Source organism: Saccopteryx leptura, chromosome 2, assembly GCF_036850995.1.
Source record: "Saccopteryx leptura isolate mSacLep1 chromosome 2, mSacLep1_pri_phased_curated, whole genome shotgun sequence".
In the NCBI taxonomy this organism is placed as follows: Eukaryota; Metazoa; Chordata; class Mammalia; order Chiroptera; family Emballonuridae; genus Saccopteryx; species Saccopteryx leptura.
The window spans coordinates 59,439,768-59,466,835 of NC_089504.1; the positions used below are offsets into that span (position 1 = coordinate 59,439,768).

The window sequence follows — 27,068 nt, forward strand, 5'->3', positions numbered from 1 at the left end:
ACAATGAAGGAGTATTTAAAGAAAATGACAGTTAATTAAATTTCAAAATTAGATTCCAGAAACTTGCCAATCATTTATTAAATTTTCTCACAAGGAAAACAAAACTTTGTCAAATTCAAGATTTTTAAAAATGTGTAACCGTGTAAGCTAAACTGTCTCCTTTAACTTAGGACTGACTGACCAGCTGCGTCTGCTTTGCTCATTCTCAACAGTCTGCCATATACTCATACACGTGCCAACAGTACTCTGTTAGATTATGAATGCTTATCCTGGCATAAGGCAGGCAAATTTGCATCTTATTAAAAGAAGATTACTCCAAAGTTCTATGTTACTAGACTGTAACAGTATTTCAAGTTCTGGACATTCTAGATGATAATTAGGAAAATGATTAAGCAAAGAAGTAAATGCTCCATGAAGAAATTTTTGAGTATCAATTTACATAAGAGAACAAAGCCTTATCATTAAGCATACTTCCTTTTTCACTATTACAATTAGGAAATAATTATATTTACAGGTGCCAAATGAATGAAGTTTTCCTCCAAGTTTATTATCTTTACCTTAGGAAACAGCTTACAGTTTAAGAAAGTTTACACATGTCAATTGTGCAAATATCAAAGTTTAGGCCAACTGTGTGAATACCAAAAGTCAGTTTTGAAACACGTTTCTAAATTAACTAGTTTCATTGTGACAGTGCCCTTGAGAATACATGTCATAGATTTAGAAATAATCCTGCATTATACGCAGATTCTTTTAATATTTTCAAAACAAACAGGATCAACAATTGGTCTGTACAAGTTAAATTCCATAGAGAATAATAAAATATGAAAGTCTCTCACTGTATTCGGACCAGATTCTCAAAGGAGAGTAAAAGAGGAAAAAATCTAAGCTTCCAGATGAAAGTTACCACGGACTTTCTTCAAATCTATTATTGCCATGAAAAATAAATTCTTCCACTCACTAGAAAGCTAACTTCCAAGGCATCAAATGTATTTAACTTCCTCCTTTAAAGATAAAAACATCAGACATTTTTCAAGACACTAATATACTATAGAAATAAAGAGTATTACCATCATGTGAAAACTAAATGAGAGAATAAAGCAAAAATAAAGGGGGAAATAAAGAACTTTCTAAGCTCGTCTTTTTCCTATGTCATGAATAGCTAGCTAATCAATGAAGAGCTTTCAATTTCCCCAATGTCTAACTTGCAGGGGTCCCCAAACTTTTTACACAGGGGGCCAGTTCACTGTTCCTCAGACCGTTGGAGGGCCACCACATACAGTGCTCCTCTCATTGACCACCAATGAAAGAGATGCCCCTTCCAGAAGTGTGGCGGGGGCCGGATAAATGGCCTCAGGGGGCCCACATGCGGCCCACGGGCCGTAGTTTGGGGACACCTGTAAGAGTGATTTAAATGGCTTAAGACCAGAGACAGGAAAATGACAAGAAAGAGGGCTCTGGCTGTCCAAGTTGGAAAAGGGAGGTCAGGAGCTACTTCTCTATAGTCATCTTTCCAAAGTTTAGTGAGTCTCACAAACAGGGCCAGGAGCCAATTTTAGATCTATGAATTGTCAATACCATCCAATAGCTAAGTCCTGAACTCTAGAATTAAATTTCCAAATGTTTTCCCCAGTAGCAACTCAAATGTCTACAAAACTGAACTAATCGTCTGTACTAAACCCACTGCTAACACCACCCGATCCAAAAATTGCTCCTCCTTTCTTTATTTCCTAACTTGGAAGATCTGCACCATATTCAATCCATTCCCCAAAAGTCATACTACTTTTAAAATCTTTCACTAACTCCTTGCTGCCCACAGGAGAAAATCCAAACTATGTATCATGGCATTCAAGACCCTTTGTGGTAAGTTCTCCATCTCTTCAGTCATATCCCTTTTTCTCTCTGCAACATATGTTCTAGCTATGCTAAATATTCACAGGTCCCTGCACTATAAATTCTTCCTTAGGCCTAGAAAGCCATTGCTTTATCCATCTGGAAAACTCCTATTCATTCTACAAGACTCAGGTCAATGATTACTTTAACAGTTGAAATTTTATAACTCTTCATCAAGAAGGGTTGAGTAATTGTTCCTCTATCTTCCTGTTCTTTTAGGACCCTGTGTGTTTAATATTCCTGTTACATTAATAATATTTGATATATTGGTTTTTGCTTGTTTGCTTCTGTCTCCCTCAAATAACTGATCCCTTCAGGGCAATGTTTTTGCCCTACCCTCTGCTTAAATCTTTAATATGCCACAAAATGCCTAGCGACTAGCAGAATGCTCAATAGTTTGTTGAATAGATTAACTTATTATTAACAAATTGAGTTTGGTTTTCCTCTGTTCATTCCACTCCTATCTCTAAGATTTAAAAAAAATTTTGACAAAGAATGCCACTCCTAATCTTCCCCTCCTCCTTCTGAAGTCTATGTGGTCCATTAGAATTTCCACTTGCCTCAACCTAAGTCTTACCAATAAAACAATGCTACACACCATTCTTATTCCTTAACTTAAATTCATTCAAGGTAAGCCTTCCTTGCACATGTTTATAGTAGCTTTACTATTGTCAGTTTAACTACTGTCAGAATTTGTCAACCATAGGATGCTTAAGGGATTTAAAGAAAATACACTCACACACTATAACAAAACCTCCACCAGAGTAATTTCAACTAATACTATGTTAAAACCAAATCTCTAGTTTCTAAACTGGGAAGTTTATGTTGCTATGCCTCAAATTATTTTAGAAAGTATTTAATAAAAGATTCATGTCCTAATAGTAAGAATTCTACATAGAGTTCTGATCTTCACTGAAAAGAATCCTAATCCAACATCAATCCTCAACACAAGAAGTACTATTTCAGAAAGTCTCACAATTCTTAGATGTACTGGCAAACGCCAGACACTGAAAAAACAGAAGAAAAGAGATTTTATTCACTAGTTCATTCACCCATTTGAAGTAACAAAATTTAATCACTGCACATTTGCTGTTCTATAATGTAATAGAACAAATGTTAGAAATGTCATATAGTTCTGACTGGTTGGCTCAGTGGTGTGGTAGAGCATTGGCCCGGCATGTGGATGTCTTGATTTCAATTCCCAGTCAGGGCACACAGGAGAAGCAGATAGGCATCCATCTGCTTCTCCTCCCCTCCCCCTTCTCTCTCTCTTTTCCTCCCATAGCCATGGCTCAAGTGGTTTGAGCAAGTTGGCCCCAAGTGCTAAGGATGGCTCCATGGCTTCATCTCAGGCACTAAAATAGCTTGGTTTCCCAGCAACAGAGCAGTAGCCCCAGATGCACAGAGTATCACTGATAGGGGGATTGCAGGGTGGATCACAGTCAGGGCACATGCAGGAGGAGTCTGTCTCTGTTTCCCTGCCTTTCACTTAATTAAAAAGAAATGCCATATAAATATCAAAATCATACATAATAAACTATTTAAGATGAAACCTTTATGCAGGACATGAAGATCCTTAAGAAAAACCAACAAAAAGGAAAATTAAGCAACATAAATCCATGAACCTTTAAAATACTGATTTAAGATGTTTGTAAATATGAACAAAATAAATGCCATTACAGCAGAGCCACAGCTCTTTATTGATATGATATTTAAAACTTATTTAAGGTCCTGGACAGTTCGCTCAGTGGTATAGCATTAGCCCAGCCTGTGGACGTCCTGGGTTAGATTCCTGGTTAGGGCACACAGGAGAAATAATCATCTGCTTCTCCACCCCCCCTTCTCTCTCTCCCTCACTCTCTCTCTCCTCCTCCTACAGCCATGGCTTGATTGGTTCGAGTGCATTGGCCCCAGGTGCTGAGGATGGCTCTGTGGAGCCCACATCTCAGATGCTAAAAATAGCTCGGTTGCAAGCATGGCCCCAGATAGGCAGAGCATCGGCCCCAGACAGGGGTTGCCAGGTGGATCCCAGTCTGGGCACATGAGGAGTCTGTCTATCATCCCTCCTATCACTTGGGAAAAAAAATCTTATGTAAGCATTATATGGTTATCTGTCATTTTACAAAGATGAGAAAAATTAAGGAGAAAGGAAATGGTAAAATGCAATAGGAATAGAAGACAGATACTGAAGAATGGCTCATGGTATAAGGTAGTATATCAGAGAGTTTCTACACTGCGATTTGAAATGCAGGGAGCACATGTGGTACATGCTTATAAAGAAATTACACTCAGGGCATTCTTCTACCCCTGCCAGCAGATGAGTGGCTCCTGAGAATGCATACCAAAATAATTCCCCAGCTGTTGACATATATGTAAGCAGCTGCTGCTGTTACTGCTAAGACTTATAGTAGTCTGTCAGCAGCTCTAATCCCTGCCATAGCAGATGAGCCTCTCAACTAAGGTCTCTACTGCACTTTTTTTTTTTTTTTTGTATTTTTCTGAAGCTAGAAACAGGGAGAGACAGTCAGACAGACTCCCGCATGCACCCAACCGGGATCCACCCGGCACGCCCACCAGGGGGCGATGCTCTGCCCACCAGGGGGTGATGCTCTGCCCTCTGGGGCGTCGCTCTGCCGCAACCAGAGCCACTCTAGTGCCTGGGGTAGAGGCCAAGGAGCCATCCCCAGCGCCCGGGCCATCTTTGCTCCAATGGAGCCTTTGGCTGCAGGAGGGGAAGAAAGAGACAGAGAGGAAGGAGAGGGGGAGGAGTAGAGAAGCAGATGGGCGCTTCTTCTCTGTGCCCTGGCCGGGAATCGAACCCGGGACTTCTGCACGCCAGGCCGACGCTCTACCACTGAGCCAACCGGCCAGGGCCTCTGCTGCACTTTCAAGAAAAGAATCTCTGAATTAAAAACCGAGTGGCACTGGACTGCAAGCTATGAGTCTCAGAGCTGCTAGCTGCATGTTGCTGCGTCTATCAGCTGCTGAACCATTCTTCTAAAAAAGAAAACTTAGAGAAATATCCCGTGCAGAAATTTCCTGAAATCATGATAGCATTCAATGGAAAAACAGGGTCCAATCTACAGAAACCCATCTTACAGATGTTTTAGGAACAAACAATTTTATATGGTAATGTACATCTGTATAAACACAATGAAAAGAGAAAAGAACCTACAGGAAATGAAAATTAAAAAAGAAAGACTGTATCAGGAACTTAAAGGTTCCATGTATTTTTACAAGACAGATTATTTTTGCAACCATGAAACATTAAGGTTTTAAAAATATTAAAAAGCTATTTAGATACCTCAAATTGAAATAAGATTCCTAACAATATACTTTTTTCAGATTTCTATAACTAGCTAATTCCATAAATGGCTGAAAGTCCTTCCTCTTCATTAAGCAAAAGCCCAGACACAAGTGTTACCATGGCTCTGCAGTCTTATTTACAAGAAGCAAATACATTAAATATGACAAATTAATGTATAAAGAACATGCAAACAAAACAACATTTCTGGGCCCTATTTTTTAAGCACATATATTTTTCTTACATCAGAATCAAACATATTTATCAATCACTTAATATTTATTATTAACTAAAATTACTTATTGTTAATATCTGTAATAGATTTTTTAAGAAGTACCTTGATCTTTGTGTTTCTAAAAATTTTCCTAGTCCATTTATTGATCTGAAATAAATTAAAGAATGAGGAAGAAAAAGTTAAAAAGTTACATTTTTAATAAAGCACACAAGGCACAGTATTTATAAAATATGAAGTAAGCATATAGAAATATATCTGGAACTAGAAAAAAAACAAAACATAGAAAAACAAAACTTGCATATTTTAGAATTTGTTCTTTTCCTTCTAATAAGTCAGGTATATTCCACTGAGGCATTAAAATATGATGTGCAAAAATCTACTACACAAGTCACAGCCTAGGGACCACTGTGTGATTTATTTATAAAAAGACCTTTCACTTTAGAAAATTTGATTCATAAGTAGCCAGGCATTCTGATGTTCTCATAACTATAAATAAGGAAAAATGTTATTGCTATCCAATATTCCCCAAGCACACGTTGTGGAAATGACAATACATATGCCAGAAATAAAAACTAGCTGGCTTAGCCCCAGCCTGTCCTCAATACTCACAGTAACACTAAGTCACACATCCAGGTTCTTTTATAGAACGACGTCTTCAGTTCCCTGAGTAGGATATTTACCCACTTTCCAGCCCTCCCCCTTCTGATATTAATAAAACATGGTTCCCCTTGAATGGCACCAAAAATACTTGTTAAATCCTTTTCAACGTACTGTATACCTGATCCGGTATCTTTACATCATCAATTCCATTGCCTTTTGGATTACTTGCTGATGGTATTTGCTATTTGTTAAAGGTTGTTCTCGTGCATAAAGCTTCCAGTATTCAATGATTCCGAGGCAAGTCTCTCCACTATCTAACAAGATTCTTATCTTCTCTTTTGAATATACTCTACAATATAATGCCTATTTCCTCTCAAATATGTTTATCTCCTTTCGATTCCCCAAATCTAATCCCAAGTCAATTGTAAATCTGATGCACAATGGAGGGTAAAAAGCCAAAAGGGTCTGTAATTTATCAGTGTGCTCTGTCCAAATTCTTTTCTGGTAAAGCTGTACAGTTCAGGCTGCAACAAGCTGGCTCACAGTCCATCCGGCTGGTACTGGAGATCCAGCTTAGTCAATATGGAAATGGAAAAGCCCAGGAATAATAATCCCGGGTCCAAAACTGTTTGTTATATAGATTGTGGTGGTTGTTGTTTTTCTAGCAAACACAATGATGCAAAGGATTTTTGTGAAACAAAAATTTAAGAAACCAGGGCCAAAGAGGTAAAAGAAGTAATCTTCATTCACTGGTTCATCTTTCTAGACTTTTCAAAACTGTCAACCATCATTCTATTTCTTTCATTTTTTTACTCACTGTTAACTTGAAGTCATCATATAAGCTAAGGAAAAAAATCTACAATTTAATAATGATAAAGAGCTAATAGCTCACTTACTACGTGCTGGGCATGCGCAAAGTTTACTAACATTATCTCATGTTATTCTCAAACCAAACTTATGAAGTAGGTATTACTTCTGCTTTACAGAGAAGACTTAAAAAGAATACAGTGAAAAACAGACCAAGGATTAAAACCCAAGCAGATTCCAAATTCCATAACCTTAAATACTATGCCAATACTACTTGCCCTTCACAGGGAGACATTATTAGTTTTTTATAGTAAAGTCTGAGAGGATATTACTATTAAAGTAAGACCAAAAATGTAGAAAAACATGAATTTTTTTCTTCTATAAACATTATCATTGCAGGCAATGTCCTAGTGAGTCTTACCTTCATGCATTCACTTTATAACATTACAGTACATGAACCAGCACTGACAGATTCAAAATCGGACGTGAGCAGACCATGCCCACTAAAGATGACTGATAATAAAAGCTGTCTATGTCTCTTTATAGGTGACATTTATTAGTGTGTATCTGATAAAATAATTCAAAGTCCTTGAACTCTAACCTCATTTGAAAAGTCCAAATTACTGTTGGATTTAACACATATCTGAGTATCATGCATATTATCCTATACTGACTAGCCTTAGCCATGGACACTGCAGACATTAAAACAAGCTAGAAAACAAGTATGGTTAGTTGACAGTTAAAGAAGACAAAGTCAATTAGGGTTCAGGTAAAAGTGAGACCACATGAGTCAGGGAAGACTTCACAGGGGAGAGAAGGAGAAAAAGGTGGAGAGGGGATGGGTTCTAGAGAATGAATAAAATTGCTGGAAAAAAGAAAAAAGAAAAACAGAGAAGATAAAGGAATTCCAGGACCTGCAGAGTGAGAGTGAGAACATAATACAAATAATAAAAGGATTTCACAAGACACATCTATGAGATAGCAAGTAAATAACCATCCTGCCTACAATAAAAGAACTTGGTATAAGGAAAAAGCCAAAGAAAATACAGGAAAAGGAGGATGAAGTCAGAAGACCCTAAATATCAGTCTACAAACTTTGAACCATATTCTGTAAGTAATGCAGAATAATTTCATATATTACTATTTACATAACAGTCAATGAGGCAATAATAATATATGTGATTCTCTAATGGTACAAGGTAAAAATATTCTGTATAGTACACTTGGAATTTGTAGACACTTAACACTTATAATTTTGTACCTAATAGTTGTTCTTAATTTGTTTAAATCCTCTTCTGAAACCAGGTCTGTTTTATTGAGGAGGACGATATCTGCCAAAGCAACTTGCCTATATTAGCAAACAAGAACAGAGGTAAAAAAAAAAAGTTAAGAAATTAAAAATAAATAGAAACATTTCCTTCAGATCAATTATCAGTTAAAATCTATGTAGTACTCTACATGGTTATTTAATTTACTCCTAAACTTATTCTTCAAAATATTAAAGATAAAATATATTTACCACTATACAAATTCAGATTTCACATTATTCATTAAAAATATTTACTAAGTGCTTTCACTTACTACTCTAGACTACCAAAACAAGCCTCAAAAAGTTTACAATCAGGATGATTTACAATTAGGATGATTATCAACTAATGATTTTCTCTGTAAAGAAGCGCATAAAATTCTGATATCTCATATGGTAAAACCAAGGATAGTCTAGTTATTAAAATATTCCATGTAAAAAGTTACCATAATTTTCAAAGAAATACAGTGAATAAGTTTAACAATAAAACTACATTAAATAGTTTTTTTAAAAAACTACACTTCAGAAGATTTATCAGAATCTCTAACAAATATCTACTTCATCACCAGGAATATATATTTTCTCTGTAAAATAGATACACATAAGTTCAAGTAAAAGAATCCAGTTGACAGAGGGCCGAATAAGAAAATAGCTCACTATAAATGGAAGTTATATTTTCTATTAACCGAAATAGTAAAGCTGAGGAGTCTTTAAATTTTCCTCAAATCTTCAGGAAATTTCAATCACTAGACTGTTCCTAATCCTACTGTTATGCTACCTAAAGGTGTAGCTGATAAATTAACACAAACTCTCAAAAATAAATGAACTTTAATTCATTAAAAGAGCAGGTGTCAATAATACGCACATCACAATCCCATTTTTTAAAGTAAATTTTACATGAATAAAGACAATATATACATCACAAAGTATAAACAATTGCAATCTTTAAATTGGAAGTCTTTTATGTTTAATTTTATTTTGGCTTTTAATTTTGCTATTTTCTATTTGGCTTATTTACATCTTCTATAATAAACATTTTAATAAGGAAAAAAGTTACAAAAACATTTAAGATCAGTCCAATTTGAATCATGACTATATACCAAATACAGCGCTTGGGCAGGATTACAAAACAACAGAGTTCCACACTCGGAAACAACAGGGAATCAACTGCTTCCTTGCAGTCTTCATTATTTATGTCTAGAGCATCCATAGCAAATCTCAAGGGACCACCCTCTTAAACCCAAGCAGCATATTTAGTGACTGTCCTTTACCTAAAAACTCTTTTCCCATTAACGAGAATTTGCTTAGGGTAGGCAAACTAGTTTAAATATTTATAAGTCTAAAGACAAACCAATCAGGAGCATAAAGGTTATTTAAACAAACAAAAAGAAACATACTAAATGCCATATTAAATCTATATTCCTTTTTTTCCTCTGTTGTTCTGAATAATAGTGAACATCTGAATCAAATGAATTACTCTTTTTTTTCTTTTTTTTTTTTACAGAGACAAAGAGAGTCAGAGAGAGGGATAGAGAGAGGGACAGACAGGAACGGAGAGAGATGAGAAGCATCAATCATTAGTTTTTCATTGCGACACCTTAGTTGTTCATTGATTTCTTTCTCATATGTGCCTTGATCGTGGGGCTACAGCAGATTGAGTAACCCCTTGCTCGAGTCAGCGACCTTGGGTCCAAGCTGGTGAGCTTTGCTCAAACCAGATGAGCCCAGCGCTCAAGCTGGCAACCTCGGGGCTCTCGAACCTGGATCCTCCGCATCCCAGTCTGCCGCTCTATCTACTGTGCCACCGCCTGGTCAGGCATGAATTATTCTTAAAGAAAGTAGTGGCCCTGGCCGGTTGGCTCAGCGGTAGAGCGTCGGCCTGGCGTGTGGGGGACCCAGGTTCGATTCCCGGCCAGGGCACACAGGAGAAGTGCCCATTTGCTTCTCCACCCCTCCCCCTCTCCTTCCTCTCTGTCTCTCTCTTCCCCTCCCGCAGCCGAGGCTCCATTGGAGCAAAGATGGCCCGGGCGCTGGGGATGGCTCCTTGGCCTCTGCCCCAGGCGCTAGAGTGGCTATGGTCCGGACAGAGCGACACCCCGGAGGGGCAGAGCATCGCCCCCTGGTGGGCAGAGCATCCGCCCCTGGTGGGCGTGCCGGGTGGATCCCGGTCGGGCGCATGCGGGAGTCTGTCTGACTGTCTCTCCCCGTTTCCAGCTTCAGAAAAATACAAAAAAAAAAAAAAAAGAAAGTAGTGAACCAACTTCTTTATAATCATCTTCAATCCGAAGGAAATTGTATAAAAACAAGAAAATATTTTTAAATGTTTATATTTCCCAAGCTCCTCACAAAGAATTCCTGTGCCCAGCATTCACTTTATGTTATAATAAAAAATAGTTTTAAATAAAATTTTAGTTATCATACAATTATAAATAGTTAGCAATAATTCAACTATAGGAAAAAAGATAATAAATTCTTTAATTTATGTTTTTATATTTCTTTGTTTCGGTTTTCATATTAATAATTTTCTCTTTCCAATTAGCCAGTAATCAATATATACTTTAAAGATAAATACCTAGAAGCTTCATTGATAAGGCCATCAGGTTTTTCTTCTGTTAAATGCTAAATAAAAACAAAGTTTGAAAAAAGTTACTGTGGTATAACAAATCTAATGTTAATACAAAGGATTTTACTTGAGACACTCCTTTCTTGCCTCTGATAAAGACTTCTACAAGTTCTACAACTGAATACACAAATTAGTTCTACATTTGTTAATTTTTTCCTACAGTTAACCTGTAGGGGTTTTTTTTTTGGGGGGGGGGGAGATAGGGAGGCTTAAATCGTTTCTCCTGACATCTTATTGTTCTTAAAAGGAAAATCGTCCATATTTAAATAAAGCCAAAAGAAACACAGAACATTATAGTTCATATTTTAGGCATTTTCCTTTTTACAAAACTATTCTTACTCTAAATATTCATTATTACTTATTTAGAAAGATCACTAATGAAATTGTACTTTCTTAAAATCTAATATATGTCCCTCTATTCCTACCCCACTCTGGAGGACATAGTAATAGGATCTGTTATAGCCTAATATACTTCCCTTAAAAGTCTATACTTCAGAAGATTTATTAGGATCTTTAGCAAATACCTTCTTCATCACTATGAATATATATGTTCACTGTAAAATAGATATACATAAATTCAAGCAGAAGAATCCAGTTGACAGAACACTAATAACCGAACAGCCCCACTCCCCACCCCAGAATAGTACATTATATTAACCCAGTACTGGGCCTTCATATACCCTGGCAACAAACATGCTAAGAGAAGGGCACAGCCCCAATTCTAGCAGTTTATAATTTAGAAACCCTTGAGTGGTTGGCCTCTCCATGCAACTGCTTATTTTGCTGACCTCCCACAGTCAAGCTAGCTTCAAAAAAATTCTGACATTGACTTAGAGGCCCCTGAAGTAGTTCTCATTTCTCTGGAGGCAGTTATTATTTTTCTATAATCCTATTTATATCCCTAACATTATCAATGTCCTAAGGTTCCTTTGGAAAATGTTTTACCTTCATTACCGATATTCTCAATAGATGTCTTGTCACAGTAAAAAGCCACCTACTGAGGTTAGAGGCAGTTAGATTGATATTCTTTATATTTGACTCCAGCTTCATAATTATTAAATCCTTTTACACATATGATCTCATTGAGCCTTCATAACAATAACGGGAAAAGGCTATATTCTCCTCATTTTATAAAAGAAGAAATTAAGTCTAACACCATAACCAACACAGGACACCTTATACAAGGCTACTTACTTTTCAAAAACTGAAAATGTGCACAACAGAAGTAAAATGAACCTAATTTAAAAATCTTTGTGAAAGCTTTTTGTCTTATAAAATCAGTTTAAATACAGTGTTATACAAATGTCAATAATCACATAAGAGCATATATATAAAGTTACCTAAAAGTTATATTCAAAATTATTGCTTCAGCAGCACATATATTTACTAAAAAAATTATTTCACCAAATCAGTTTCACAGTTCGTGGGGAGGTAGATCATTAAGGTTTGTGGATAGTTTGAAACATAAGAGCAAATTGGTAAATAATTTTATTTAGTTGTATTGGTTAAGTCTATAGAGAAAATTTTTTCTTCTAAAAGTATCCAAATTCTATTTTGGGGAAAACAAGACTAAACTAAAACTATAGTAATAATGTACTGATTTCCACTTTAGGTATAATCCTATAAATTTAACTGCAGACCCATTCAAAGTATGGAAGTCACAGAACCTGGAAACTATTTTCAGCAAAAACTGTTACCTGCCAAATGACTAAGTTTACTTTTTTTGCTAATTATTCATGGCCTGAAGCTATAAGAAATCCTATTACTGTGTCCTCTAGACTCAGAGAATAAGGTTGTTGCCACCCTTGAAAGAGTACCTCCTACTCAGGCTCAACAAATATTTGAGCCTGAATTTAATTAGAATTAAATGAATTCTAATTAACACCCCCTATTTGTTAACATATATACATGACTATTGTTATTTTAAAAATTCTTTATAACATCAAGCAACAAATCCCTTTCTATTCAGCAGTATATCTATTTAGCAAAGATGTATTTTTAGCAAGAAATCTATTCCTGAATGATTCTGTAATACTGAAGTTCTTTTGAAAATTTTTTTAGCCTGACCAGGCAGTGGCGTAGTGGATAGAGCTTCGGATTGGAATGTGGAGGAACCAGGTTCAAGACCCTGAGGTCACCAGCTTGAGCACAAGCTCATCTGGTTTGAGCAAGACTCACCAGCTTGAGCCCAAGGTCACTGGCTCGAGCAAGGGGTTACTTGGTCTGCTGTAGCCCCCCTCCCCAGTCAAGGCACATATGAGAAGGCAATCAATGAACAACTAAGGAGCTGCAACGAAGAATTGATGTTTCTCATCTCTCCCTTCCTGTCTGTCTGTCCGTATCTGTCCCCTGTCCCTCTCTCTGACTCTGTCTCTGCCACAAAAATAAATTAAAAAAAAATTAAAACATGGTACTGTTGATCTTTCAGAAGATTTACTTACATATGAATATGGGGCTCTTAGCTGTGAACTAGTACAGTGTAAAAATTATATGGCAAAAAAATTAGAAAGTGGTGTTGACTTTCCATACCTAAATGAAACTAATAAAATATTAGTATCATTCCTTACCTGTACAGGCAAGGAAGGAAAAATTTTTGCAAGATTTTTTCTAAAATATTTCTATATATACCTCCTCCCAAAAGTCCTCGCCTCTGCTTAGAGACTGTGGCTTTTGCTTATATATCAAAAAACCAAAAATATTATTTTTATTAATCATTTTTATAATTAATCCAACATATCCAAAAGATTAAGGTTCAACATTCTAACTTAATATACCATAAGAAAGGAACCCTTTTAAATAACACCATTGTAGAAACAACTTCAGTAAAGGCTACAGGGTGTCCTTTTCTGCAGAAATATAAACAAGCTACATCAAAAAAAGGGGGGGAAACCCCACTGTTGTCGATTAAAGTGGAAATAGGTCTAGTGTCTAAGATGTCAGATGATATTAAAAAAAAAAAAAGGTAGTCGCAGGTATTGTTTTCCAATTCATCAGTTATAAATCTAACATCATTTTAGCCTTTAAAAAAAGATTATTGCATAATGTCAGTTGATTTATTTTTCTGGTCTTTTCCAAGCCAAACTGTTTTCTGACTGAATTGTTTCAACAGCTTGTATAATATGACAGAAGAAGCAAAAAGAAACCTCTAACTTGACCTTTTCTCTGTAACTTCATTCATTGAATCTATTGCATTAAATGCTGTCACTTTTGTAGAACTGAAAAGAACAATGTCAGTAGCCTGGGTGTCAAGTCTCGAGAATAGAGAGCTGTCATTTGAAGTTGTCCAATTCTTTGCCCATGATTAAAAAATGAATATTTCAGATCAATGGGTGACAATCCCATTAGAGTGATAGCCCATGATATCAATTACAACTTCAGTTTCAATTTGGCTGGCTGGCCACAAGGTACCATTTCTCAGCTTTACTTGTGATGGGCTGGCTCTGTGAAGCATGACACCCTTAAATTGCTGCCCATTATCCAAGTGTCATTACTTGTACTGCCTCAGAATTCTCTGAATCACAAGCAGCTACTGAGGTCAAGCTGTGCAACCCAAGGAATTGGACAAGTTGGCAAATTCTTTATATAAAGGAAAGTTATTTATCTGGCATCTGACTAAGAAAACCTAAAGTTTCCATTATCCTGACAGTATGTCAGTTTTATGTAGGTATATTGATTTAATAATTTAAGAGGTTTCATCAAGGTGGCAGGAGGTTAAACGTTTACCCTTTTTGCATTATTCAAAATGCTGCTTTGATTTTTTGGCCTCTATCACACTGATAATAGATTCTACTTAACTTCTCTCCATACCTACACACACACATAAAATTAGTTCTACAATCATAAGTACATAAAGACTTTGACTTTAGGTATGGCATTTTATGTCTATAAAAAAAAATAAAACAAAATATGCTATATGCTATCTATCACATAGGTACCCCAAATTTGATAATAAATTTAGATAGATGAATTCAAACATGCCTATAACAATCATTCAGAATAGTTTGATTCTGTTTTGCTTATTTTGTCAACATTTTACTAAAAATGTTATGATTTTAGAACTGAAAATTTTTCTAAGTAAAATCGTAATATTTGGGATTTTTCTTTGATTCTTAAGAATATATATTTTTAAATTTTTATTAATTTTAATTTATTGTGTTTACATGTATTCAAGTGTCCCACTGAATATAACTCTCTCACTCCCCACCCATGTCCCCTTTATTTTTTTTAGAATTTAATTTTTTATTTTTTTTTATAGACAGAGACAGTCAGAGAGAGGCATAGATAGGGACAGACAGACAGGAATGGAGAGAGATGAGAAGCATCAATCATTAGATTTTTCATTGTGACACCTTAGTTGTTCACTGATTGCTTTCTCATATGTGCCTTGACCGTGGAGCCTTTAGCAGACCGAGTAACCCCTTGCTCGAGCCAGCAACCTTGGGTCCAAGCTGGTGAGCTTTTGCTCAAGCCAGATGAACCCGCGCCCAAACTGGCAACCTCGGGGTCTCGAACCTGAGTCCTCAGCATCCCAGTCCGACACTCTATCCACTGCGCCACCGCCTGGTCAGGCCTGTGTCCCTTTTTATACCCCCTCTGCCCCACTCTCCCTAACTCCCTCTCCCTTCCCTCTAGGATTTGCTGTCTTATTATCTATATCTCTGTATTATGTACATATAATTTCACTAATCCCTTTACCTTCTCTGATCCTATCTGCTCATCCCCCTTCCCTCTGACTGCTGTCCCTCTGGTCCCTGTGACCCTACCTCTGTCTCTTATCCATTCTTAAGAATATTATTAATAAATTTGGACTTAAAAATCTAAAAAAGGAATTTATCTCCCAAATTCTCAAATTAGGGTGCTCTCTCCCTGAGGAAACTGAAGGGCCAGGGAAAGGGTATTTATTGGTAACCATCTAGAAACCATAAATTTCTAGAATACCATTTTTAAAAAGGTTTGGAAGAAAAACAAATTTTTCAAATTAACAAATTTAGACAAATTGTAGGATAGAATACAAAATGGACATAAATTTTTAAACATTAAATTTAAACTTCTAAGAAATGATTACTTTGGGCACTATCCATATCCCCAGGTTGGAACTGTGAAATGGAAGATAATGTCATTCTCTTCTGCCTTTAGTAATATTTCACTTGGAAAGTTGAGAAACACTATTTTCCTGTATGTAACAACATGCTTTAAAAATCCTACTAAGTGCATTTTAAAAATTGAAGTCCATTTAAACACAACAGAGGACTGTGGTAGTTCCAAAAATATCCAGAGCAGGATGCCTTTTAATGCAAAGTTACTTCTCACTAAACCTATGTATAAATCCTGATTTCTTCAAAATAAGGTAAAGCAGTATTTCTTTAAATTCTTTTCTTTATTATGTATTCATTTTAGAGAGGAGAGAGAGAAAGACAATGAAGGGGGAGGAGGGGCAGGAAGTATCAACTCCCATATGTGCCCTGACCGGGAAGCCCAGGGCTTCAAACCAGCAACCTTGGGAGTTCCACGTCAATGCTCTATCCACTGCACCACCACACGTCAGGCAAAGCACTATTTTTTTAAAGCTCAGTTACCTCCAGCTTGTGTCTGATAGCAGTTTTTTGTCTTTTGTTGTAGTTTTGTGTGTGACAGAGAGAAGGACAGATAGAGACAGACAGACAGTAAGGGAGAGAGAGAAGCATCAGTTCTTCACTGCAGTATCTTAGTTGTTTATTGATTGCTTTCTCATATGTGCCTTGACTGGGGGGCTCCAGCTGAGCCAGTGACCCCTTGCTCAAGCCAGGAACTTTGGGCTCAAGCCAGCGACCTTGGGCTTCAAGCCAGCAACCTTTGGGCTCAAGCCAGCTACCATGGGATCATGTCTATGATCCTCGCTCAAGCCAGTGACCCCGCACTCAAGCTGATGAGCCCATGCTCAAGCAGGATGAGTCCACACTCAAGTCAGCAAACTTGGGGTTTAGAACCTGGGTTCTCTACATCACTGCCTAGTGAGGCTGTCTGATAGCAGTTTAAAAATAAAAATAAGCTTGCACATGTTTTACCAAGTTTAGTTTCCTCTATCAATCAGGAAAACTTATGAACATTGGGGTTAAATCCTACTGAGAAGTTTTACACACCCAAACTTTATCCTGTAGTGTCCTTATTACAAAATATTATACTTCCAACTTTTATTACATCAAGGGTAACAGAAAATATTTAATTCTAAAACACAAAATAATTTAAAAACAAGGAAATTTCAACTATTGTTCAGACTACTTTCTTTAAAAAAGTTTTTGTAAGGAAAACTTCAGACACAAATACAGTGGTACCTTGAGATACGAGCAAACCAACATACGATTTTTTTTTTTTTAAGATATGAGCTGCGATGCAATCCGTATTTTTGTTCGAGATCCAAGCGAAATTCCAAGATATGAGTTGTGATTTGGAAAGCTGCCTTTAGTTGGCGCATTGGCGCACGGGTCCAGTATTGGCGGCACAACACCAGCATCTCATTCTTTCACACGTGTTAGCCGCAGAATCAAGTTGAATCTCATGCGCTGTACTTGTTCTTGCATCATTTTTGCATTTTTTTTACTAACTTTTTTTGTGTGCTATCATGGGACCAAAGAAAGTGAGTGCAAAGTACAGTGTTGAGAAGAAGGGAATGATGTCAATAGAAGTAAAGCAAGAAATAATAGAAAAACATGAGCATGGTGTACGAGTGATTGAACTGGCAAGGCTGTATGGCCGCAACACATCTACAATTTGTACCATCCTTTTGTTGTACCAACAAAAGGATGCCATCAAAAGTGCAAATCCAGCAAAAGGACCTAAAATTCTGTCCCAATTAAGGACATATACTGTATCCATGAAGAAATGGAGAAACTTCTGCTGGTGTGGGTGAAAGAGAAAGAGCTGGCAGGATATACAGTGACAGAGACGGTAATATGTGAAAAGGCACGTATCACTGGGGAACAATTTTTTTTCATTTTCTGTTGCATGAGGATTTAGAACTGTTTCTATATATATATCTGCATTGCTGATTCCAAATCTGAAATCGTTTTTTGGTGCATGCCCTAGTTTTTAGCAATTTTAATTTCTTTTTATTACAGCTAATGGCATGCATTGGTTTTAAATTAGAGTTAAAAGGCAATGATTCTGGGATTGAACATAACCACAAGGCAATTAATGTTTTACAGACATCACTTTTACAAAATTGTAGTTGTTTTTAAATGTAAAAAATTATTATCTGATAAAAACACCCTCTTATTTTAAGATTGAATCATGGCTTCTTCAAGTAGGCATAAATGGAAGAATAGTCCTGACACCTTCTGTTGTATCTGTGGCTGTTACACACTTCAATGTCAAAGGTGCAATATTTCATCATTTGTGACACGTGCATATATTGCCTATTTTCAAGTTCCCCTTAGCGATCAAGACAAGAATTGGGATCATCATACTGTGTCATAATTGTGAGGAAATGCTTCGTGACTGGACAAAAGAAAAATACAAAGGAATGCCTTTTGGTATTCCCATGGTTTGGTGTGAACATAAGGACCACAGCAGTGACTGTTATTTCTGTCTGATCCATACAAAGGGCATCGACAAGAAAAAACAGCTTATGATTGCATATCCTAATATTCCTTCAGCAATACAACCTATCCCACACTCTGAGACACTCCCGATTCCAATTTTCAATGGTTTTATTTCTTCTAAAGATGAAGAAAATGAACATGGTGATCAAGTGAATTTTGATAAGATGCATGAGGAAATGGTTGTAGAATCTGAAGGGTCTTCTTCTGATGCCAAGCAGTCATTAACCCCTCAGCAGTTTAGCCAACCCGAATTAAATGATGTAGTAAGAGATTTGGGCCTATCCAAGAGAGCAGCTGAGTTACTAGTCTCCAGGCTTCAAGAAAAGAATGTACTTCACCGGTCAGCTAATGTACCCCATTTCAGGAAGCATGAACAAATTTTTGTAGACTTTTTTTCCAAAGACAAACACTTTGTTTACAGTCATGATATCAGTAGTCTTCTCAGCCAGCTAGGTGTTAACACTTACAGTCCAACAGAATGGCGGCTATTTCTTGACAGCTCTAAACAAGGTCTGAAATGTGTGCTCCTACACAACAGTAATGTTTATGCAGCGGTTCCAATTGGTTATTCAACTCATCTGCAAGAAGATTATAATGACATAAAAATTGTCCTCGACTTTCTGAAGTATGAGGAGCATAACTGGATCATTTGTGTGGATCTTAAAATAGTAAATTTCCTGCTAGGACAACAGAAAGGTTTCACTAAGTATCCTTGCTTTCTGTGTTTGTGGGGCAGCCGAGCTCGGGAGAAACACTGGACACAGAAAGAGTGGCTGAAACATGAAGCTCTGGAAGTAGGAATGCAAAATATTGTGAATGAACCTGTAGTTAATTGAGACAGGATCATTTTTCCCCCAGTTCACATCAAACTTGGCTTAATAAAGCAGTTTGTTTAGGCTTTGAATAGAGAAAGTGAGTGCTTTCAACATATTATTTCTGCTTTTCCTGCCTTGTCTTTCAAGATGATAAAAGCAGGTGTATTCCCAAAGCAATATACAAATTTAATGCAATTCCCATCAAAATTCCAATGACATTTTTTAAAGAAATGGAGCAAAAAAACATCAGATTTATATGGAACTATAAAAAACCCTGAATAGCCAAAGCAATCCTAAAGAAAAAGAATGAAGCTGGGGGCATTACAATACCTGACTTCAAACTATATTATAGGGCCACAACAATCAAAACAGCATGGTATTGGCAGAAAAATAGATACTCAGACCAATGGAACAGAATAGAAAACCCAGAAATAAAACCACATATATATAGTCAAATAATTTTTGATAAAGGGGCCAACAACACACAATGGAGAAAAGAAAGCCTCTTCAATAAATGGTGCTGGGAAAACTGGAAAGCCACATGCAAAAGAATGAAACTGGACTACAGTTTGTCCCCCTGTACTAAAATTAACTCAAAATGGATCAAAGATCTAAACATAAGACCTGAAACAATTAAGTACATAGAAGAAGACATAGGTTCTAAACTCATGGACCTTGCTTTTAAAGAGCATTTTATGAATTTGACTCCAAAGGTAAGAGAAGTGAAGGCAAAAATTAATGAATGGGACTACATCAGACTAAGAAGTTTTTGCCCAGCAAGAGAAACTGATAACAAAATAAACAGACATCTAACTAAATGGGAAATGATATTTTTAAACAGCAGCTCAGATAAGGGCCTAATATCCAAAATATACAAAGAACTCATAAAACTCAACAACAAACAAACAAACAATCCAATAAAAAAATGGGAAGAGGACATGAACAGACACTTCTCCCAGGAAGAAATACAAATGGCCAACAGATATATGAAAAGATGCTCATCTTCTTTAGTTATTAGAGAAATGCAAATCAAAACGGCAATGAGATACCACCTCACACCTGTTAGATTAGCTATTATCAACAAGACAGGTAATAGCAAATGTTGGAGAGGCTGTGGAGAAAAAGGAACCCTCATACACTGTTGGTGGGAATGTAAAGTAGTACAACCATTATGGAATAAAGTATGGTGGTTCCTCAAAAAACTGAAAATAGAACTACCTTATGACTCAGCAATCCCTCTACTGGGTATATACCCCAAAAACTCAGAAACATTGATACGTAAAGACACATACAGACAGCCCCATGATCATTGCAGCATTGTTCACAGTGGCCAGGACATGGAAACAACCAAAAAGCCCATCAATAGATGACTGGATAAAGAAGATGTGGCACATATACACTATGGAATACTACTCAGCCATAAGAAATGATGACATCGGATCATTTACAACAAAATGGTGGGATCTTGATAACATTATACGAAGTAAAATAAGTAAATCAGAAAAAAAACAGGAACTGCATTATTCCATACGTAGGTGGGACATAAAAGTGAGACTAAGAGACATTGATAAGAGTGTGGTGGTTACGGGGGGAGGGGGGAAAGGGAGAGGGAAAGGGGGAGGGGGAGGGGCACAAAGAAAACTAGATAGAAGGTGACAGAGGACAATCTGACTTTGGGTGATGGGTATGCAACATAATTGAATATATGTATCCTGATTTATTGATGTCGCCCCATTAAAAAAATAAAATTATTAAAAAAAAAAAAAAGCAGGTATATTCGATGGACCTCAAATTTGAAGCCTCATATGTGACAAATAATTTGCCAGGAAGATGAATAAGGAGGAGAAAGCAGCATGGCAGTCTTTTGTGGCAGTTACAGAAAACTTCCTTGACAACAAAAAAGCAGAAAACTATGAACTTCTGGTTCAAAGGTTGCTGTTGGCTTTCTGCGACATTGGATGTAACATGAGTGTTAAGATTCACTTCCGGAACAGTCACCTTGATAAGTTTCCCAAAAATCTTAGAGCTGTTAGTGATGAGCAGACTATTGCTGGAGCATCAAAGGAGATTGTCTTCAACAAGTACACAAACACAAGACCTACAAACGCAAATTTTTGCCTTAATAGAATTTAAGTAAGTTTTGCGCAAATTTTATGATTAAAATAAGTGTTTTAATATGTTCTATTTTGAAATTGTAGACAAATTCTGATGCAATCATATCTTTTAGTGTATTTACTGCATTATATAAATTATTATATACATATTTTCACAAAGATGATGCCCAAGCAGACATTCTACTTCATTATGTTAAACTAAAATGTTAAAAATTTTACAATAGATGAAAACCTAAAATCTTGAATTTTAAAAAAAACTGTAGCTTACAGAGAAAATCTAATGTCAGATTAGAGATCAGCACACTCAAATTAGGTAAGAACAAGTGTTTTTGTGGATGCAACAAAAATTTTGTTTCCCAGCGTTATTTACGGCAACTTGAAGAAGAACCTTCAACTTCAAAAGAGGCAGCAGAAGATACGTTTAAGGCAAGTCACAGCTGATTTGAAAATTTCAAGAAGAGATCTGGCATCCACTCAGTGGTGAGGCATGGTGAAGCTGCGAGTGCTGATGTTAAGGCAGCTGAGGAGTACAATGCACGTTTTGCTGCGCTTATTGCAAAGGAAGGCTACATCCCCCAAGTGTTCAACTGTGATGAAACAGTATTGTTTTGGAAAAAAATGCCCCGGAGGACTTTCAACACGCAGAGAAGAAGCTGTCAGGCCGTAAACCCATGAAGGACCATCTGACCCTTGCATTATGTGCAAATGCTAGCGGTGACTGTAAAGTAAAGCCACTGCTAGTGTATCATTCTGAAAATCCTTGAGCCTTTAAAACTCACAAGATTCTTAAAGAAAAATTGCAGGTTATGTGGTGCACCAATGCTAGGGCATGGGTAACGCGGCAGTTTTTTATTGAATGGGTAAATCTCATCTTTGGTCCTGCAGTGAAGAAATATCTTCAAGAAAATAAACTCCCAATGAAAGCATTACTAATCCTTGAAAATGCTCCAGCCCACCCACCTGGTCTTGAAGGTGACATTCTCGATGAGTTCAAATTCGTGAAAGCCCTCTACCTCTTACCCAACACAACTTCAATCTTATAACCTATGGATCAGCAGGTCATTTCCGACTTTAAAAAGCTTTACACAAAGCACTTGTTCCGCCGCTGCTTTGAGGTGACTGAGAATACAAATCTAACCCTGTAAGAGTTTTGGAAAGATCACTACAACATCGTGATATGTTTACACATTATTGACTTGGCACGGCAAGAGGTTACAAGAAGAATCTTGAACTCGGCATGGAAAAAGTTATGGCCTGATGTTGTTGCAGACAGGGACTTGGAAGGATTTGAACCAGAGACCAGACCAAGGTAGAAGCATTGGAGGAGATTGTGTCCCTTAGAAAGTCGATGGGTCTGGAGGTAGATGAGGGTGATGTAAACAAGCTCATTGAGGAACATGAGGAGGAACTCACAACTGGGAAGTTGAAAGAGCTGCAGATGATGCAACATACGGAGCTTCTGCAAGAGATTAGTAGTGAGGAGGAGGTAGAATTGGAGGAAGTGATTTCTACAAGTGAAATTAAAGAGGTGCTGGCAATGTGGGGGAAGCTTTCAAGTTTCATTGAAAAGAAACACCCAGAAAAAGTTTCAACTGGTCATGCTTCAGCACTTTTTAATGACACTTGTTTGTCACATTTTCGTAACATTTTAAAAGGCAGGCAAAAGCAAACCTCTTTGCATAGATTTTTACTCAAAAGTCCTGCAAGTGAAAGTACCAAAAAGGCAAAAACAAGTGATGATTAAATGAAAAATATGTAATGTTAAGCTTAGGTTAAGTTTAAAGTTAAGAAAGTGCATTTTTTTACAATTAAGTTTTTGTGGTTTCATTTTAAGTAAAGAAAGTGCAGTTTTAGTTTGCGTGTCCTGCATCCCTTCCTCCCTCCCTCCTACGTTAGCCGCAGTCGTCTGTCTCCAAGGTAAGAATACAGTACTAAATAACACTTTTTTCTTTTATTCCATATATTTTGTTATGCATTGGTAAAGTATACATGTATGTTTCTTAATTAAAAACATGTCTTTTTTCATAATTTAGGATGGTTTGGGGATGTTTCACAGGGCTGGAATGGATTAAATCTATTTCAGTTATTTTAAATGGGAGAAATTTGATATACGAGTTGACTGATTTACGAGCTCGGTTACAGAACGAAATAAACTCGTATCTCAAGGTACTACTGTACAGTGGTGCCTTGAGATACGAATGGACCAACATATGAATTTTTAAGATACGAGCTGCAACATGGTCCGTATTTTGTTCAAGATCCGAGTGAAATTCTGAGATACGAGTTGTGATTCGGAAAGCTAGTTGGCGCATTGGCGCACGGGTCTAGTATTGGCAGTTTGATATACAAGTTGACTGACTTACGAGCTCGGTTACAAAACGAACTAAATTCATATCTCAAATTACCACTGTATAGAGAAAATAATATATTAATCCCATATACTCAGCTCTTAATAAATGATTAGCAATTCATAGCAATCTTTCAACTTACTTTTAATCCATATTTTGAATCCACCACAGTTATGATACCTAAAAAGATATAAATCTTTTAATCACCTTTAACTTGAGAATAAAAATTAAAACTAATCTATTTCAGCTCACAAATGTTACTTATAAATTATTGTTTTCTCTTGCCAAGGCTGCAATTTAATTTAATTCCATTAATAAGTAGACACATTTTCAAATATGTATTGAGTCTGTAGCACTATTATAAGATACTAGAGAGGATATAAATTAAATTTCTAATATTAAATAAAGAAGCTTTTAAGCTTTAAGCTTATAATCCAAATTGAGACCATTTAAATTTCATAATATAAAGTGAAATGTGATAAATTACACAAAACAGGTTATTTCTAGTTTATTATCACATAATCAAAATCTAGATGCCTGACTAGGTTTGTGGCGCAGTGGATAGAGCATTGACCTGGGGCACTGAGGACTCAGGTTCACCAGCTTGAGCACGGGCTTGAGTGTGGGATCATAGACATGGCCCCATGATCAATGGCCTGAAGCCCAAAGTTGCTGGCTTGAACAAGGAGTCACTGACTCCGCTGGAGCCCCCTGGTCAAGGCAAATATAAGAAAGCAACCAATGAACAGCTAAGGTAACTCAACTATGAGTTGATGCTGCTCATCTCTCTCCCTTTCTGTCTGTCTGCCTGTCCCTCTCTCTCTCTCGCTAAAAAAAATTAAAAATTGCAACTTTTCTTAACATTTAAATTATTGTTTAACAAACCTGAAATGTCTTAGGATATCTTTTTCCTACAATCTCTCACCAAATGTAACTCACATAAATGTTATATATAATATGTATGTTAAGTATTTTACATAATACATAAATCTCCAAATGATAAATCAGCTGACAGTCTGAATTTATACACTAAATATTTTTTTCAAAGGGTAACAGAATGAATGTGAAGGTACCTAAAGAATTCAACCAGCTACATGCCATGTACATTAGAGCCAAACAACAGGGCCCAGCTTCAATGATTCTTAAATTATTTCACCCCTTAGTCTATGACAGACCTGGTTTTAAAAAAGGTGAAGAGCTGTGGGGCAAGGGTAAGATACAAGAGAAGGGAAAGATGACACCACAGGACTTAAAAATAACAACAGAGAATATAGGACATCTACTTAGTATTTTAAAAGGAAAACTTTAGTGGGAGCACTAAGTTGAGAGTTGAGATTAAGATTTGACATCCAGTTCTATCATTATGTGGAGCTTTAGAATCTGTATGAACAGCCTGACCAAGAGGTGGCACAGTGGACAGAGCATCGAACTGTGATGCTGAGGACCTAGGTTTGAAACCCCAAGGTCGTCAGCTTGAGAGCAGGCTCACCAGCTTGAATGTGGGATCATAAACATGACCCCATTGTTGCTGGCTTGAGCCCAAAGGTCACTGGCCTGAAGCCCAAGGTCACTGGCTAAAGCCAGGTGTCACTGGTTCAGCTGGAGCCCCTTGGTCACAGCACATATGAGAAAGCAATGAATGAACAACTAAAGTGCCTCAACTATGAGTTGATGATGCTTCTCATCTCTCTCCCTGCCTTGCCTGTCTCTTGCTTACTAAAAAAAAAAAAGAATCTGTATGGAAAAGATTTACTTCATCATCAAACTAAACATAGTTTAAAAAAGTAACAAGGAAGGAATTAAAATTAAAACATGAATGAACAAATATCATCTTAACCATAACAATAGTATTTTACTTGAAAACAAAAAAAAAAATATTTCTAACTTACCATCAAGATAAATATCAACCCCTAATTCAGCATCAACCCAAAACATAGAAGCTACAGCACCTGAAAATATATATAATATTCATCAAATAAAAACATTTCTTCAAACTGAGACACACAATTTTATCCATGTTTTATTTTGCCCCAGCAAAATTAGCAAGTAAACACATCTGCAAATTAAATATGCGTTTCCAATCTTCTTATGGGAATTACACTAATAGAACCTTTTACTTAGACCCATTTCTTCCTCTCTTCCTTTATCTTAATAAACATTAGACCAGCTTTTATCAAATAACAAATCCAACATCAAGCTTCTACCAATGCCATAATAATTTACCAACAAATATTATCAAATAATTAGGGCAATATGGTTGTGTACATAAAATACTTATTTTTATTTTCTCTCTCCTGAATATAATAATCACACAGTTCAAAAATAATAAATTCTCTCTCTAAAGGAAAGCAGAACAAAACACAGATAATTCCAAAATCATTTGTCTAAGAAAATACTGAAAATCTATAAATTTTATAGAAGAAAAAAAACAAGAAATCCTTAGACTATTTATTTAATACTAATATAAAATTTTGGTCTGAGGAAAAATAATTTCTAAGTAACAAATTAAAACTTGTTTTGACAGAAACTGGTTCAGTGCCAAACCACATACCCAGATTAGAATGCCAAAATACAGAAAAAAGAAAACTGACAGCAAAGAACGACTTTGATTTTTCAAAGCATCACAGGTCCACTTAGTGACAGCGCTGTCTAAAAGAATGAGTACTGGGGGAAAACAAGGATAACTGAACTCATTCCAATGTCTAAAACTGTCCACCTACCCTGACGAGATGTGGTCCCCCAAGCATCACTCTGTGTCAACAATGAGATACCTGTCAGCTGTTTACAGTGATTACTCATGCAAGACATAGCGAGGGCCACAAGATCTAATGGTTTCTTGATATCTATTGATTTTTTCCCAAAAACTTAATAGTTTTCCAATTTGACTGAAATAGGATTTGTGAGTAACAGGGGCTGAATCAATGCCTGTCCTTTTCACGGAAATTACTTTACCATGACAATTATTTAGGTTAGAACTGGAAAGTGTCAGTCTCCTAAATGGGAAACAACTGCATTGCCAATAAGAATTTTCTTCATTTCCTTGGCTAACAACATGATTTTAATTAGTGAAGGAGGAAAATGTAAGTCTACTATGTCACTACTCCAAATAATACCGTAAACCATAAAAATGTATTAAGTTTGTCACTCAGTAAAATTCCTAATATTGTATATAAATCATTTTCTTTAAGAACTGTAAGAGTGTATTAAGAGCTGTTTATCTAAATCTGTGTATCTTTGGTACATAAGAATGGACTATTTCAAATTCAGATGCAGGTGTTTTGAAGCAGAAACAGAAATGAGAGAATGATGTTAATCAGTGGTTCTCAACCTAGGTGATTTTTCTCTCCAGGGAATATTCGGCAATATCTGGAGATATTTTTAGTTGTCTCAACTAGAGGACTGCTACTGGCATGCAGTGGGTAGAAGTCAGAGATGCTATTAAACATACT

General features: G+C 36.5%; 1 protein-coding gene across 3 annotated transcripts in view; it reads right to left on the bottom strand.

The window, feature by feature from the left end:
* The window catches only part of LOC136394633 (zinc-regulated GTPase metalloprotein activator 1A), a 55,836-nt gene that overhangs the window by 14,459 nt on the left and 14,309 nt on the right, over positions 1-27,068 (bottom strand). For all 3 annotated transcript variants that reach the window (XM_066368041.1, XM_066368040.1, XM_066368039.1), the window contains exons 5-9: positions 25,509-25,568; positions 23,762-23,799; positions 10,715-10,761; positions 8,098-8,184; positions 5,532-5,576 (exon numbers count right to left, since the gene is read on the bottom strand). In XM_066368041.1, coding sequence (XP_066224138.1) covers positions 5,532-5,576; positions 8,098-8,184; positions 10,715-10,761; positions 23,762-23,799; positions 25,509-25,568 — 277 coding nt within the window. The remainder of the gene's footprint in view (positions 1-5,531; positions 5,577-8,097; positions 8,185-10,714; positions 10,762-23,761; positions 23,800-25,508; positions 25,569-27,068) is intronic.